The sequence below is a fragment of the Zeus faber genome, assembly GCF_960531495.2.
Source record: "Zeus faber genome assembly, chromosome: 20".
In the NCBI taxonomy this organism is placed as follows: domain Eukaryota; kingdom Metazoa; phylum Chordata; class Actinopteri; order Zeiformes; family Zeidae; genus Zeus; species Zeus faber.
Genome location: NC_137207.1, coordinates 28548880 through 28567100, shown reverse-complemented (window position 1 = coordinate 28567100; position 18221 = coordinate 28548880). Strand labels below are relative to the sequence as shown.

Genomic DNA, 18221 nt, shown 5'->3' with positions numbered 1-18221 from the left:
GTCCCCGCCCCCAGCCCCTGACGTAAGCGCTTCTTGGTTCTGTTCCGGCTTCCAAGCGGATGCTGTCGAAACGCAAAGAAGCGGTTGGAGATGAGGCCCCGGCTTGGAAGCGGGCCTCCAAATGCCTGGTGGAAAAGAGCTACGTGAGGACCGTGAGCAGCTGGGGGCTGCAGGCAGGCAGCAAGACAGTAAGTTAAACTGGAGGACAGTCAGTAAGACACAGCAAAACAGTCATTACAAAACAGGGACAGGGAGAGTCCGTGTCCCTGTTTCCCTGTCTGTCCCAGCCAGACAGGGAACGAACTTGGTTAGTAAACACATTGTGCTCCAGTGTCTAGGCCCTGCCACCTGTCTACAGGTCCCAACCCCTCTCACCTGACAGGCAGGTGTTCCTGGATCTTGCCGATGAGGCCCATGGAGGGGTCGGAGCGAGTGTACATGGTGGACAAGATGGCCACCACCACGAAGATCCAGGAGGAGGGGCTGGCGGGGTACACCCCCGTTATCACACTGTTCTGTTCGAGAGATGGGGGGAGGGAAGGGGGGGGGAGAGGCTTGAGTCTCTAGCTCTTAGGGACAGACAGGCGGACGGACAGACAGACAGACAGAGAGACCTTCAGCCTGATGAAGCGTTTCTTCCATGAGTGGAGGCCAGACAGGTAGATCTCCGTCAGCGCTTGGTGAGACAGCTGGAGGTCGATGCCTTCTGGGGTGACGGTGAACTGGAACGCCACCGCCTGATGAGCCTCTGCCATGACAGCTGGAGACAGACACAACAATGTTCACTATCACCATGACGACTACACAGACAAAACAATGTTCACTATGCTACACTATCACCACGACAACTACACAGACATTATCATGCTCACATATCAGCATGACAACTACAGAGACGATACAACGTTCACTATATTTTGTCCATGTTCCCATGGTCACAGTTCTTCTTCCTCACTCGACACTGGGCGCAGGTCTTTCAATTTGTGTCAAACCTTACACTGTATTTCCTCTGTTGTCCTCTTTGTTCCAGGAGGCCGAGGCTCACACACAACATTAATCAATGAGTGTGACATGAGCCGATCGATGTGTTTGGCATCGGCCACACCGGGCAGAAACAACCACAACAGACTGGAAAACTAAAAGGTTACAGTTCAGGGCGAGCGAAACCGACGCCCCCTCCACGAGCAGATGAGCCAGAGAAACGCTGACATCACACCCTGAGAACACCCACCTTCAGGATGTGGAGGAAGGATGAAGGATGGAGGATGGAGAGACACGCTCTGCTTCACTTCACTACTGACTGTAGTGCTCATGGAAAATCAATTTCCCTGAATGGACACACACACTTTCCCCATCCTGCAGCATGTGCTGGGGCCGTCTGCTTTAAGCCTCGTGACCCAAAGTCCAGGAGGATGACAGCGTCAGGCAAACGATACGATAGCACTACATCTCTGTCACTGCTTGCATAAGGGGATATTTTGGACTGAAAATACATGATAAAATGTCATACACCCACGCCATGCACAAGTGGATGATTAGGCCGTGAAGCATTAAAAGTGGCCTCAAAAACAGCTGATTGGGCCCGACAGAGCGGCTGGAGTCTGATTTGGGCTGTAAGAGAGTTACGACTATAGATCTGGGTTCAGAGTTTCTGTACGAACAAATCGGTGCTGGTCAACGTGTCCTGGAAGATCTCAATTTCCCGGACAAATGGGAGAGAGCCAAGTCAAATATTATCCGTGTTTATTGAGCTTAAAAACAATTGATAAGCAGGCTACAGAGAATGACATCATTAAGGCATGTAGATTTATATTTTTTATTGAATATTATAAATAAAATAAGTCTCTTCAGTTAACGCCATTTTAAAAACAAAAGTAAAAATTACAAATATTACTAATTGAAATGAAATTATTTCCATTTGTGAACAATAAATAACACGTACAACACTTTAATTATCATTTCACTAAAATAACATTTTGATCAAATCAAAAACAAAATAAATATGGCAATTAGGTCTGTCACCCCCCCGCCTCGGGTGAGGGTAATGCAACCCTTGTACAACCGGACTTTCAAGATCAAAGGATGCCAAGGCACACAGTTTCAAATAGATTTTAACATTTATTTACCCCAAGTGTCAAGTGCAGCAACCTTACAGAGAAGACCAAAAACCCAAATATCTCATTAGATATTCGACACTCTCATGGAGAGCTGAGCCCCCGGCTCAGCACAGACACTTCAGGTACCAGACAGCAGACTGTCAAAAAAAGAGCAACTCGCACCTTATATAACTCATGGCCCCTCCCACTAGACAGGCCCAACCAACAGGGGGATCCGAATACCGTGGCATCTTTTCAAACCAAACACAAATAAACTCATCTAAATACAACATGCATGTTAAACGTTCATATCAGCTTGTAGATCAGTGTTTCTCAAAGTCAATGTCCATTTAGAAACTGAGCTCGTAGATCCTTGATTGTCCATGATAGTGTCCTCCTATGACACCCCTAACCTTGGAGAGAACAGGATTTGGCCCAATTTGCCCAATCAGTGGCTGGTGAGGTTCCTGACACTACTTAAAGAGTCCACCCCCACCCTGACTCTTTTAGTCTGCAGTGCAGAGCCATGGTGAGAGAGATTGTTTGTTTCTTGGATAAAGAGCTTGAATGTGTGCTTGACTGATCTTAGTTGCTGTTCAAACACTACCCATCAATGTGCGCTTATTGATAGGCAGTTAAACAGACAGTGAGAGTGGTCAAACTGTCACAAGGTCTAAACAAATAATAAAGTTTGCGGTGTTGTCCTTCGTTGGGAGTCCCGTTGACATTTTATACAATGGATATTTAACGTCTGCCTTGGGTCGGAACTTAAATATCCGAAAAAACACCAAACCATGGATGTACAGTATGTGTCCTAACGATACATCTTCCGTTGCTCCTTAGAGTTCTAGATGCTGCGGCTTTGTCTCCGCTCCGTGTGTGTGTTTACTGTGTTTACAATGGCAACCTGTGCACAAGGGAGGGGGCGGGGCTTATTTCTATATCGACGACGTGATTGGTCAGAGGTGAAGCTTTCAGATCAGCCTTGGATCGTCCAAAACAATCGGCTTCCCGTTGCAACTTGCCGAGCAGGGAAATGAACAGATCTGCAGACTTTTTAAATCAAAATGATCCACCAGCACTAATTCAAATTTTTCTCTGAGGGAATTATTTTCACTGGACATTATGATATTATGAGATTTAAATATGTCAGACTTCAACAGATTTTCCACGTCAAAAACTGGCAATTACCACATAAAGGAAACTCTGTCCGGGGGCTATTCAGAAAACATTGGGGACTGAAGGTGTACACATCACATGCAAACACACACATCACGCGCGCATGCACACACACGCACCACCTGCTTTGAACACCCCAGCAGCCTCCTGGTTGCATCCCACTCCTTTTCTCCCCCATTTGCTGCCATAACTATGACAGGAAGAGGCCACGTGACCAGTTGTAATTCCAGTTTTCCTGGACCTAATTAACTCTGTTTTGTCAATACATGTCGTCTGATGTTTTTATGTATATGTTTTTCCATGTACATGTAGTTGTTTCTATGTTTGTTTTAATGTACATTTGTTTTTATGTTTGTTTTTCCATGTACATCTTGTTAGCTTCTGTTTCTTTTCCAATGTACATGTCTGTTTCTATGTTTGTTTTTCCATGTACTGTACATGTCGATTGTTTCCATGTACATGTTTGTTTGTTTGTTTTTCCATGTACATGTCTGTTTCTGTTTGTTTTTCCATGTATGTTTGTTTCTGTTTGTTTTTCCATGTACATGTTATTGTCTGTTTGTTTTTCCATGTACATGTTTGTTTGATTGTTTTTCCATTTACATGTTTGTTTCTATTTGTTTTTCCATGTACATGTTATTGTCTTTTTGTTTTTCCATGTACATGTCTGTTCCTATATTTATGTTTTTCCATGTACATGTTTGTATCTGTTTGTTTTTCCATGTACATGTTTGTTTTTCCATGTACATGTTTGTTTCCGTTTGTTTTCCATGTACATGTTGTTATCTGTTTCTATATTTGTTTTTCCATGTAGTTGTTGTTGTCTGTTTCTATATTTATGTTTTCCATGTACATGTTTGTTTCTGTTTGTTTTTCCATGTACATGTTGTCTGTTTCTATATTTATGTTTTTCCATGTAGATGTCTGTTTTTATATTTATGTTTTTCCATGTACAAGTTTGTTTCTGTGTTTGTTTTTCCATGTACATGTTGTTGTCTGTTTCTATATTTATGTTTTTCCATGTACATGTTTGTATCTGTTTGTTTTTCCATGTACATGTTTGTTTTGCCATGTACATGTTTGTTTCTGTGTTTGTTTTTCCATGTACATGTTTGTTTGTTTGTTTTTCCTTGTACATGTTGTTTGTTTCTATATTTGTTTTTCCATGTAGATGTTTCTGTGTTTGTTTTTCCATGTACATGTTGGTTTCTGTTTGTTTTCCATGTACGTTTGTTTCTGTTTGTTTTTTCATGTACTGTACATGTAGATTGTTTGTTTGTTTTTCCATGTACATGTTTGTTTCTGTTTGTTTTTCCTTGTACATGTCTGTTTCTATATTTGTTTTTCCATGTTGATGTTTCTGTGTTTGTTTTTCCATGTACATGTTGGTTTCTGTTTGTTTTCCATGTACGTTTGTTTCTGTTTGTTTTTCCATGTACATGTCTGTTTCTATGTTTGTTTTTCCATGTACTGTACATGTTGATTGTTTGTTTGTTTTTCCATGTACATGTCTGTTTGTTTGTTTTTCCATGTACATGTCTGTTTGTTTGTTTTTCCATGTACATGTTTGTTTCTATGTTTGTTTTTCCATGTACATGTTGTTGTCTGTTTTTCCATGTACGTTTGTTTCTGTTTGTTTTTCCATGTACATGTCTGTTTCTATATTTATGTTTCCATGTAGATGTCTGTTTTTATATTTATGTTTCTCCATGTACATGTTTGTTTCTGTGTTTGTTTATCTATGTACATGTTTGTTTCTGTTTGTTTTTCCATGTACGTTTGTTTTTCCTTGTACATGTTGTCTGTTTCTATATTTATGTTTTTCTATGTACATGTTTGTATCTGTTTGTTTTTCCATGTACATGTTTGTTTTTCCATGTACATGTTTGTTTCTGTTTGTTTTTCCATGTACATGTTGGTTTCTGTTTGTTTTCCATGTACGTTTGTTTCTGTTTGTTTTTCCATGTACTGTACATGTAGATTGTTTGTTTGTTTTTCCATGTACATGTTTGTTTCTGTTTGTTTTTCCTTGTACATGTCTGTTTCTATATTTGTTTTTCCATGTTGATGTTTCTGTGTTTGTTTTTCCATGTACATGTTGGTTTCTGTTTGTTTTCCATGTACGTTTGTTTCTGTTTGTTTTTCCATGTACATGTCTGTTTCTATGTTTGTTTTTCCATGTACTGTACATGTTGATTGTTTGTTTGTTTTTCCATGTACATGTCTGTTTGTTTGTTTTTCCATGTACATGTCTGTTTGTTTGTTTTTCCATGTACATGTTTGTTTCTGTTTGTTTTTCCATGTACATGTTGTTGTCTGTTTGTTTTTCCATGTATGTTTGTTTCTGTTTGTTTTTCCATGTACATGTCTGTTTCTATATTTATGTTTCCATGTAGATGTCTGTTTTTATATTTATGTTTCTCCATGTACATGTTTGTTTCTGTGTTTGTTTATCTATGTACATGTTTGTTTCTGTTTGTTTTTCCATGTACGTTTGTTTTTCCTTGTACATGTTGTCTGTTTCTATATTTATGTTTTTCTATGTACATGTTTGTATCTGTTTGTTTTTCCATGTACATGTTTGTTTTTCCATGTACATGTTTGTTTCTGTTTGTTTTTCCATGTACATGTTGTTTGTTTTTCCATGTACATGTTTGTTTCTGTTTGTTTTTCCATGTACGTTTGTTTCTGTTTGTTTTTCCATGTACATGTCTGTTTCTATATTTATGTTTTTCCATGTACATGTTGTTGTCTGTTTCTATATTTATGTTTTTCCATGTACATGTTGTTGTCTGTTTCTATATTTATGTTTTTCCATGTACATGTTGTTGTCTGTTTCTATATTTGTTTTTCCATGTACATGTTGTTGTCTGTTTCTATATTTATGTTTTTCCATGTACATGTTTGTATCTGTTTGTTTTTCCATGTACATGTTTGTTTTTCCATGTACATGTTTGTTTCTGTTTGTTTTTCCATGTACAGTACATGTTTGTTTCTGTTTGTTTTTCCATGTACATGTTGTCTGTTTCTATATTTATGTTTTTCCATGTAGATGTCTGTTTTTATATTTATGTTTTTCCATGTACAAGTTTGTTTCTGTGTTTGTTTTTCCATGTACATGTTGTTGTCTGTTTCTATATTTATGTTTTTCCATGTACATGTTTGTATCTGTTTGTTTTTCCATGTACATGTTTGTTTTTCCATGTACATGTTTGTTTCTGTGTTTGTTTTTCCATGTACATGTTTGTTTCTGTTTGTTTTTCCATGTACATGTTTGTTTGTTTGTTTTTCCTTGTACATGTTTGGATCTATATTTGTTTTTCCATGTAGATGTTTCTGTGTTTGTTTTTCCATGTACATGTTGGTTTCTGTTTGTTTTCCATGTACGTTTGTTTCTGTTTGTTTTTCCATGTACTGTACATGTAGATTGTTTGTTTGTTTTTCCATGTACATGTTTGTTTCTGTTTGTTTTTCCTTGTACATGTTGTCTGTTTCTATATTTGTTTTTCCATGTTGATGTTTCTGTGTTTGTTTTTCCATGTACATGTTGGTTTCTGTTTGTTTTCCATGTACGTTTGTTTCTGTTTGTTTTTCCATGTACATGTCTGTTTCTATGTTTGTTTTTCCATGTACTGTACATGTTGATTGTTTGTTTGTTTTTCCATGTACATGTCTGTTTGTTTGTTTTTCCATGTACATGTTTGTTTCTATGTTTGTTTTTCCATGTACATGTTGTTGTCTGTTTGTTTTTCCATGTACGTTTGTTTCTGTTTGTTTTTCCATGTACATGTCTGTTTCTATATTTATGTTTCCATGTAGATGTCTGTTTTTATATTTATGTTTCTCCATGTACATGTTTGTTTCTGTGTTTGTTTATCTATGTACATGTTTGTTTCTGGGTTTTTTTCCATGTACGTTTGTTTTTCCTTGTACATGTTGTCTGTTTCTATATTTATGTTTTTCTATGTACATGTTTGTATCTGTTTGTTTTTCCATGTACATGTTTGTTTTTCCATGTACATGTTTGTTTCTGTTTGTTTTTCCATGTACATGTTGTTTGTTTTTCCATGTACATGTTTGTTTCTGTTTGTTTTTCCATGTACGTTTGTTTCTGTTTGTTTTTCCATGTACATGTCTGTTTCTATATTTATGTTTTTCCATGTACATGTTGTTGTCTGTTTCTATATTTATGTTTTTCCATGTACATGTTGTCTGTTTCTATATTTATGTTTTTCCATGTACATGTTGTCTGTTTCTATATTTGTTTTTCCATGTACATGTTGTTGTCTGTTTCTATATTTATGTTTTTCCATGTACATGTTTGTATCTGTTTGTTTTTCCATGTACATGTTTGTTTTTCCATGTACATGTTTGTTTCTGTGTTTGTTTTTCCATGTACATGTTTGTTTCTGTTTGTTTTTCCTTGTACATGTTGTCTGTTTCTATATTTGTTTTTCCATGTAGATGTTTGTTGGTTTGTTTTTCTATGTACATGTTGGTTTGTTTTTCCATGTACATGTTGGTTTGTTTTTCCATGTACATGTTTGTTTCTATGTTTGTTTTTCCATGTACATGTTTGTTTCTATTTGTTTTTCCATGTACATGTCTGTTTCGATATTTGTTTTTCCATGTACATGTTGTTGTCTGTTTGTTTTTCCATGTACGTTTGTTTCTGTTTTTCCATGTACATGTCTGTTTCTATATTTATGTTTTTCCATGTAGATGTCTGTTTTTATATTTGTTTCTGTGTTTGTTTTTCCATGTACGTTTATTCTGTTTGTTTTTCCATGTACATGTCTGTTTCTATATTTGTTTTTCCATGTACATGTTGTCTGTTTCTATATTTATGTTTTTCCATGTACATGTTTGTTTCTGTTTGTTTTTCCATGTACATGTTGGTTTGTTTTTCCATGTACATGTTTGTTACTGTTTGTTTTTCCATGTACATGTTGTTGTCTGTTTCTATATTTATGTTTTTCCATGTACATGTTTGTATCTGTTTGTTTTTCCATGTACATGTTGTTGTCTGTTTCTATATTTATGTTTTTCCATGTACATGTTTGTATCTGTTTGTTTTTCCATGTACATGTTTGTTTCTGTTTGTTTTTCCATGTACATGTTGGTTTGTTTTTCCATGTACATGTTTGTTACTGTTTGTTTTTCCATGTACATGTTGTTGTCTGTTTCTATATTTATGTTTTTCCATGTACATGTTTGTTTCTGTTTGTTTTTCCATGTACATGTTGGTTTGTTTTTCCATGTACATGTTTGTTACTGTTTGTTTTTCCATGTACATGTTGTTGTCTGTTTCTATATTTATGTTTTTCCATGTACATGTTTGTTTCTGTTTGTTTTTCCATGTACATGTTGGTTTGTTTTTCCATGTACATGTTTGTTACTGTTTGTTTTTCCATGTACATGTTGTTGTCTGTTTCTATATTTATGTTTTTCCATGTACATGTTTGTTTCTGTTTGTTTTTCCATGTACATGTTGGTTTGTTTTTCCATGTACATGTTTGTTACTGTTTGTTTTTCCATGTACATGTTGTTGTCTGTTTCTATATTTATGTTTTTCCATGTACATGTTTGTATCTGTTTGTTTTTCCATGTACATGCTGTTATCTGTTTCTATATTTGTTTCTCCATGTACATGTTTGTTTCTGTTTGTTTTTCCATGTACATGTTGATTGTTTCTATGTTTGTTTCCATGTACATGTTTGTTTCTATTTGTTTTTCCATATACATGTTGTTGTCTGTTTCGATATTTGTTTTTCCATGTACATGTTGTCTGTTTGTTTTTCCATGTTGATGTTGTCTGTTTCTATATTTATGTTTTTTCATGTACATGTTTGTTTCTGTTTGTTTTTCCATGTAGATGTCTGTTTCTATATTTATGTTTTTTCATGTACATGTTTGTTTCTGTTTGTTTTTCCATGTACATGTTGTCTGTTTCTATATTTATGTTTTTCCATGTACAGTACATGTTTGTTTCTGTTTGTTTTTCCATGTATGTTTCTATATTCATGTTTTTCCATGTACATGTTTGTTTCTGTTTGTTTTTCCATGTACGTTTGTTTCTGTTTGTTTTTCCATGTACATGTTTGTTTCTGTTGGTTTTTCCATGTACATGTCTGTTTCTATATTTATGTTTTTCTATGTAGATGTCTGTTTCTATATTTGTTTCTCCATGTACATGTTTGTTTCTGTTTGTTTTTCCATGTACATGTTTGTTTCTGTTTGTTTTTCCATGTACATGCTGTTATCTGTTTCTATATTTGTTTCTCCATGTACATGTTTGTTTCTGTTTGTTTTTCCATGTACGTCTGTTTCTATGTTCGTTTTTCCATGTACATGTTGATTGTTTCTATGTTTGTTTCCATGTACATGTTTGTTTCTATTTGTTTTTCCATGTACATGTTGTCTGTTTCGATATTTTTTTTTTCCATGTACATGTTGTTGTCTGTTTGTTTTTCCATGTACATGTTGTTGTCTGTTTGTTTTTCCATGTACATGTTGGTTTGTTTTTCCATATACATGTTGGTTTGTTTGTTTTTCCATGTACATGTTGTTGTCTGTTCCTATATTTATGTTTTTCCATGTACATGTTTGTTTCTGTTTGTTTCTCCATGTACGTTTGTTTCTGTTTGTTTTTCCATGTACATGTTTGTTTCTGTTTGTTTCTCCATGTACGTTTGTTTCTGTTTGTTTTTCCATGTACATGTTTGTTTCTGTTTGTTTTTCCATGTACATGTTTGTTTCTGTTTGTTTTTCCCTGTACATGTTATCTGTTTCTATATTTGTTTTTCCATGGACATGTTTGTTTGTTTGTTTTTCCATGTACATGTTATCTGTTTCTATATTTGTTTTTCCATGTAGATGTTGTCTGTTTCTATATTTATGTATTTTCATGTACATGTTTGTTTCTGTTTGTTTTTCCATGTACATGTTGTCTGTTTCTATATTTATGTTTTCCATGTACATGTTTGTTTTTCCATGTACAGTACATGTTTGTTTCTGTTTGTTTTTCCATGTATGTTTCTATATTCATGTTTTTCCATGTACATGTTTGTTTCTGTTTGTTTCTCCATGTACATGTTTGTTTCTGTTTGTTTTTCCATGTACGTTTGTTTCTGTTTGTTTTTCCATGTACGTTTGTTTCTGTTTGTTTTTCCTTGTACATGTTGTCTGTTTCTATATTTATGTTTTTCTATGTAGATGTCTGTTTCTATATTTATGTTTCTCCATGTACATGTTAGTTTCTGTGTTTGTTTTTCCATTTACATGTTTGTTTCTGTTTGTTTTTCCATGTACATGTCTGTTTCTATATTTGTTTTTCCATGTACATGTTTGTTTCTGTTTGTTTTTCCATGTACGTTTGTTTGTTTGTTTGTTTGTTTTTCCATGTACATGTTGTTGTCTGTTTCTATATTTATGTTTTTCCATGTAGATGTGTTTTTACATTTGTTTCTCCATGTACATGTTTGTTTCTGTGTTTGTTTTTCCATGTACATGTCTGTTTCTATATTTGTTTTTCCAAGTACATGTTTGTTTATCCATGTACATGTTTGTTTCTATGTTTATGTTTTTCCATGTACATGTTTGTTTCTATGTTTATTTTTTTCCATGTAGATGTTTGTTTCTATGTTTATTTGTCTCACCCGTGGTGATTCTCCCTCTTGGAGTAGTGATCAGTTGTTTATGGAACAAACATGGTAAGATAGTTCTCCAAAGAGAGGATTGGTGGTGGTGGTGGTGGTGTGTAATAAAAAGCTGTGCTCTTGTCGTGCCACAGGTCAACACAGGACAGAGTTATTGCAGCAGTTGTTGACGATTAAAGAATAAATGTATGTCCAGCATCCGACAGAACAGGTTAAAAAAAAAAAAAAAACATTGGGGGCTGAATCCCTGGATGCCCACCCCTAACGACACCACTTATCATTGAATACCTTTGTCAGGAGGGCTTTACATTTCCTGGACTTCATTCAAAATTAACCGCCAGTAGCTGGTACTTGCCGGCTAAGACCACCTCTGCACCCTCTGAACATTTTACTAAAATTTGTATAAATCTTCATTTTAAGTAGTCAGTGATAGAAGTGTCTTTTACGAGCGTCTGCACACCGAGACATGCAGTACTAATGTTCGTGTCCTCAATATGACTTTTTGCTCCTTATGGTTCTGTTGTGAGCGACAACAGAAACTTTAAGAACCTTGTGCCTCTGCAGGTCTGGGGCGGGACCATGTCTCCAAACCATCCTACTACAGTTCGGGGATGTCATACTTTATATTATAGTTCACTGTGATGAACCTCATGCCAACTTCAAAAAGGCCAAAAGTCTGGCGTTCCTTTAGGTCACAAGATGACCGCCATCAACAACCAGTTGAGCAACATCTAGAACCTTATTGTCAACATCTGTGACCCCATGGATTCGTTCAAGCAAACTCCAGTCAAGGTAGGATCAACACCATGTGACCTTCCAGCAGGTTCTGACCGAACCAGGTGTCTGAAAACAAAAGCAAATCCAGTGGCAACACAACAGAGCCGGCGACCAGTTCCCATCAAACCTTAGCTACAACATCCATCTAGTTAGCAACGCAACACGATACTTGGGAACCTGCATTCTGTCGCTCTGCAGCGCTGGCAGAGCGGACCTTCCTCTCCTCCACGAGCAGATTGCAATCCACATGGGAGGTCTCCCAACCCCAACTCCACCGGAACACCTCTCCCTTTCACCTCCAAATAGAGGTTTGTTGGCATTAAGCCTGGTTCTCTGCTCAACTGAGACTTGACTTCAGTTATGATCCTTTAAAAAACGTTGTGGATGGTTTCCAAAGACAAGTCATCATTTACGATGCAGGAACTGATAGAAATACATCGAATAAAACAGCAGTGCACAAACAAGAACGTGTTTAATAGCCGAAATCCATCAATTCACTATTACATTATTTAACTATTTTAAGTATTTAATGAGTAGTGTTAAGTATTAACTATATTAAAATTGCTTTTCCTGCAGAAGAGTCCTTACAAGACCTCAGATGTTTCGTCTCTGCGTTACATACAGTATTTACTCAAAAGTAAACGGACAGAGTCGGAGCAGGAAACACATTCTTCAAAAACCAAGTTTGAGAAGACCATTTTGTTTTATTTAAACATGTTTTTTAATGAAATCCTATTGATGCAGGAGGGAAAATAACCTGAAACAATGATTAATTATTACAGTGAAAAACAGCTTCCCATTCGGAATCCAATGTTTCAAGAGAAAAAGTTGAATTTAATGCATAAAGGTACCACAACAGCTGTCAGAATGTAGGCGTTCCAAAAAAAATAATAAATAAATAAAAAGAGTCGGAAAAGGCTTTTATAAAAGTGAAGGCTTAAGTAGAAGTCGCTGCTCGTCCTTTCGGTCACTGTGGATCCTAACAGTCTTCAACCCATTTCAGAAAGAAAGAAATCAAAACATCTAACCCTATTCTATACACTAATCTCTCTCTCTCTCTTGTTACACTAATCTCTGTCGCAATGTAGCTGAATGTTATTCTCCCTTGTAAGTCGCTTTGGATAAAAGCGTCTGCTAAATGACTAAATGTAAATGTAATGTAAATGTCTATAGGACGTGTACCTCTCTTTACTTTGCAAGAATATTAGTGCGTTGGGTGGCCACTGGCTAATGTAGGAGTAGTCTTGAACTTGCCATTATGGATTTATATTGTTTATAGTTTAGAAAAACTATTGATAATTCAATAAGTTATTTAGGAGGTTATGGATCATGTCGTTTTTTCAAAAGTGTCTCTAAAATCAAAAATAAAAAACAACGATCTTCTCGTTCTGAGCCATTTGTTTAAACCACTCGTGTCCAAAGCCTGTCCATTGCAGAAGGGACAGGGTTGCCAGCTTTGCAATTTTCCCACAAAACAAGCTACTTTTATGGGATCTGGTTGTAAACGGAATGGCTGTGGTGCTGGAATGTGATGTGGCTTGGCAACCCGCTCAGAGTGGAACTCCACCCAACTCTATGGAGCATCCACCAGGCAGCGTTAAGGAAGAAATATTTTTAACGTGAAAATCTCCATGAAGATAGCCGCACCCTCAGAATCAGACTTGGCACGTATTTAACTCTGCATCCACGCAAACAAAAGCATTTCAATATATTTATTGTTAAATAGTAATGGGTTAATACCCTTCAAACGTTTCTGAATCGATTCAGCAAATTGAAATATTGATACTGTTTTTGAGCTTCACAACCATTTACTGTTCAAATGAAATACTTTGTAAGCTGTTACCTGAGCCAAAATATGTATTCATTTGAGGTTGTTTTTTTATATTTTGATTAAAAAAAACTTGGCTAGGCTAAACACTGAATATTTCTGCGAGTTATGAAAGACGGAGAAAGGAGATGGTTGTTGTTCTGCGAAAACATCTTGCATAGAGACAGATCAGCTGTGAACTCAACCTTCATTTTAAGTCTCTGGCACCGAGCAGAGGCTCTGGGTCCATTCGGGGTCATGCTGCTACGCCTTCTTTGGCGCTGTTTTTACAGACTGCTCCTTTAAATCAAACCGTCTTTATGACGAAAAGTAGAATGAGTCACCTCAGAGCTATTTACTTTATACCAATATGTTATATTACATTACATGATGGTCATCATACCACCTTGGATTATAAAGGTGGACTACTTTCCAAATGGACAATTGGACATGGATTTAAAACATCACCATGGATTACAACTTGGACTGTGGACATTACAGTGTATTTATACATATAATTCCATTAAGATTGTGTTATTGAGCAGAGGATTTGTAGAGTGTTATGGAGGAGGCATGCAAGGCTTCTCGGGAGCAGTTAGGGGTTCAGTGTCAAGGACAATTCAGCGTGCTGCCAGGAGGAGCAGCCAGGATGACCCCGCTCTACTAGATGACTATTCTACTAGAAGACCCCGCTCTCCTAGATGACTATTCTACTAGAAGACCCCGCTCTCCTAGATGACTTTTCTCCTAGATGACCCCGCTCTCCTAGATGACTATTCTACTAGATGACCCCGCTCTCCTAGATGACTATTCTACTAGAAGACCCCACTCTACTCGATGACTTTTCTACTAGATGACCCCGCTCTCCTAGATGACTATTCTACTAGATGACCCCGCTCTCCTAGATGAATATTCTACTAGAAGACCCCGCTCTCCTAGATGACTATTCTACTAGAAGACCCCACTCTACTCGATGACTATTCTACTAGAAGACCCCGCTCTTCTAGATGACTATTCTACTAGAAGACCCCGCTCTTCTAGATGACTATTCTAGTAGATGCCCCCGCTCTACTCGATGACTATTCTACTAGATGACTATTCTACTAGAAGACCCCGCTCTCCTAGATGACTATTCTAATAGATGACCCGCTCTCCTAGATGACTATTCTCCTAGATGACCCGCTCTCCTAGATGACTATTCTAATAGATGACCCGCTCTTCTAGATGACTATTCTAATAGATGACCCGCTCTTCTAGATGACTATTCTAATAGATGACCCCACTGTACCAGATGACTCCGTTCTACCAGATGTTCCCGCTCTACCAGATGTCCCCACTCTACCAGATGACCCTGCTCGTGTGTGATCCCTCGGTTACAATGGCCCATTATCCATCATCATCATCTGAGAAGACCATCAAGAAAAAAAGGTATCTTTATCCAAATTGTTTACTGGCGGACCCCACCACCAACAATATGAAACAGAAGAGCACATACAGAAGGCAAATACATTGAATGACTGCGTTGTAGAAAGTGCCAGAAAAAGAAATGTATAAAATATGGCGCGTCCAAGTATTTCTTTGAAACAAAATTATTGCTTGGACTGTGGACATTACAGTGTATTTATACATATAATTCCATTAAGATTGTGTTATTGAGCAGAGGATTTGTAGAGTGTTATGGAGGAGGCATGCAAGGCTTCTCGGGAGCAGTTAGGGGTTCAGTGTCAAGGACAATTCAGCGTGCTGCCAGGAGGAGCAGCCAGGATGACCCCGCTCTACTAGATGACTTTTCAACTAGATGACCCCACTCTCCTAGATGACTATTCTACTAGATGACCCCGCTCTCCTAGATGACTATTCTACTAGATGACCCCGCCCTACTAGATGACTATTCTACTCGATGACTATTCTACTAGAAGACCCCGCTCTACTCGATGACTATTCTACTAGAAGACCCCGCTCTCCTAGATGACTATTCTACTAGATGACCCCGCTCTCCTAGATGACTATTCTACTAGAAGACCCCACTCTACTCGATGACTTTTCTACTAGATGACCCCGCTCTCCTAGATGACTATTCTACTAGATGACCCCGCTCTCCTAGATGAATATTCTACTAGAAGACCCCGCTCTCCTAGATGACTATTCTACTAGAAGACCCCGCTCTCCTAGATGACTATTCTACTAGAAGACCCCGCTCTCCTAGATGACTATTCTACTAGATGCCCCCGCTCTACTTGATGACTATTCTACTCGATGACTATTCTACTAGAAGACCCCGCTCTACTCGATGACTATTCTACTAGATGACTATTCTACTAGAAGACCCCGCTCTCCTAGATGACTATTCTAATAGATGACCCGCTCTCCTAGATGACTATTCTAATAGATGACCCGCTCTCCTAGATGACTATTCTAATAGATGACCCGCTCTCCTAGATGACTATTCTAATAGATGACCCCACTGTACCAGATGACTCCGCTCTACCAGATGACCCTGCTCGTGTGTGATCCCTCGGTTACAATGGCCCATTATCCATCATCATCATCTGAGAAGACCATCAAGAAAAAAAGGTATCTTTATCCAAATTGTTTACTGGCGGACCCCACCACCAACAATATGAAACAGAAGAGCACATACAGAAGGCAAATACATTGAATGACTGCGTTGTAGAAAGTGCCAGAAAAAGAAATGTATAAAATATGGCGCGTCCAAGTATTTCTTTGAAACAAAATTATTTTACGAATGACCACTTTAATTATCATCATCAAATATCAAGTTAAATAATCCTGGAAGAAGTGAACTACATCTGTCTGCAAGTAGTTTGTGATCAACTCGTCTTGCTGCTTAAACCCATCAAAAAAACAAGTTATCATAAAATGTCAACATAATTACATGTTATTCTTTATATTAAAGGGCCTGTGCTTTAATATGGTTGTATGGTTTGAGCAGCCACACCTGCCCTGGAACTAGGTAATTGGGATCCAGGATCAGAGTGGCTGTACATCTGTCCCTCGTTGGTTGGTCTAACTAGCAACAGGTAAAACCCCCATTCCCACACTCACTCAAGAGGAGCCTTGTCATGACCTGTGTCCATCTGGAGAGGGGGCTTTTTCTATCAAGAACCCTCGCCACAATAAACTTGTGTTTTCTACAACCCCTTCTTCTGTGTCAGAGGTCCCTGAACATGCCGGGTGGTAGGCAAAAATGCCACACTGAACTTAACTGTAATGGCTTAGCGGCGGCTTTGGTTTCAACCTTATTTTTAAAGAATTCCATTTGAAACTGGATGTCCACCAACACTGTAAACAACAAATGCACATGCATAGCGCCAATTCGCCAAATGGTGTTTATGACGTTAGTCAAAAAAATACAGGACAATTACAAAGTATGGATTTTTTTTGTAACAAAACTATTGCACATTACAAGTTTGAATTACATTCAAATGTAATCGTGTCTGAAAACGCACCACCCAGGCTGAAGCTGCTGCGGTCCCCAGCACGGCCCTCTGGCGGCCCTACACTGGGTCGCACGCCACCACTTTGGAAAGCACTGAATCACCATTTAGTGTCCAAACTGAGACTTCATTTATATTATATCAAGTCTTCATGCAATGTCCACATTGTCAAGGCCGTTCACACTAAACAATTATCCATTTCAATATGAATCAAAGACAATATCGGTGGAATAATATCATAAAAAACGACCAAAATAAACAGACAAAAAAGAGCTGATATTTAACTTATAAAGCAGCGCAGCAGCCAGGCCGTTAGCCTGCCAGCTAGCGGGCCGCCATGCAGCGAGAGACTGAACAATCGAACCTGCTTCACGGAAACAGAAGGGTCCAGAAGAGGCAGCGGACCGGGCGGGTAGCACTGGCCGTCGTCGGAGCTTCGTCCTCGGTGTGGCCTTCAGCTGCTTCTGCTTCTGATGCTGCTCCGCCCCTCCAGGGCGTGTTCAAGACCCGGCGGGAGGGTCGGAAAATTTGGGCATCTTTCCCTCTCTGCTGCCGCGTTCGGTGCTTGGGGAAACTCAAGTGGTGTAAAGTGAAAATCCATTATTTGTTTCAAGAATTTGTACTTTAAAAGAGTTTGTTTGGAGACTAGAAGCTGTTTGTGTTTTGGAGACTTTCGAATATTACTCCACTACAATTCTAACACAATCACGTTGCCTTTTAAAATAATGTATTCCCTAATCACCGTTTATATTGATGAATTATAAATATTTAAATCACAGACTGGGACCTACCAAACTGCCCATTTGGGATTCATTAGGTCCACATCCTTGATTTGGACAACACAAATCAATCAGATTGACGTATTAAAAGCCAGCTCGTTGGTGCAAGATTCAGGATCAAGATTCAAGAGGTTATTTGTCACATACATTTACATACGGTCATACATATATGCAGTGAAATGCCATGACACCCAGTGATTACGCACAATAGAAAGAAATGAAAGAAAAACATGTAGAAAGAAAGAAAGAAAGAATTGTTTATTGTACTGTCTGTTCGGACATATGACAACTTACACAAACATACAAAGAACATTAGTCCAACTAGGCGCATGTATTTGCCAAACTGTCACTTTACTTTTGGGCTCAATGCTGTTCCTCAGCTGGTTAGTGGGAATTGCAGTGAATTGGATTTGACTTGAACGCCGCACCGCGCCCCCTATGGCGTCCTGCTCCTTGACACTGTTTCA

At 37.9% G+C, this 18221-nt stretch overlaps 1 protein-coding gene across 1 annotated transcript in view; it reads right to left on the bottom strand.

The window, feature by feature from the left end:
- LOC307245505 (carnitine O-palmitoyltransferase 1, liver isoform) overlaps positions 1-17455 on the bottom strand; it is a 33129-nt gene extending 15674 nt beyond the window's left edge. Inside the window, exons 1-3 of the mRNA XM_080021104.1 lie at positions 17340-17455; positions 615-760; positions 376-515 (exon numbers count right to left, since the gene is read on the bottom strand). Of these exons, the coding sequence (XP_079877230.1) occupies positions 376-515; positions 615-755 (281 nt within the window). The 5' untranslated portion in view covers positions 756-760; positions 17340-17455. The remainder of the gene's footprint in view (positions 1-375; positions 516-614; positions 761-17339) is intronic.
- Positions 17456-18221: the final 766 nt, after the last annotated feature.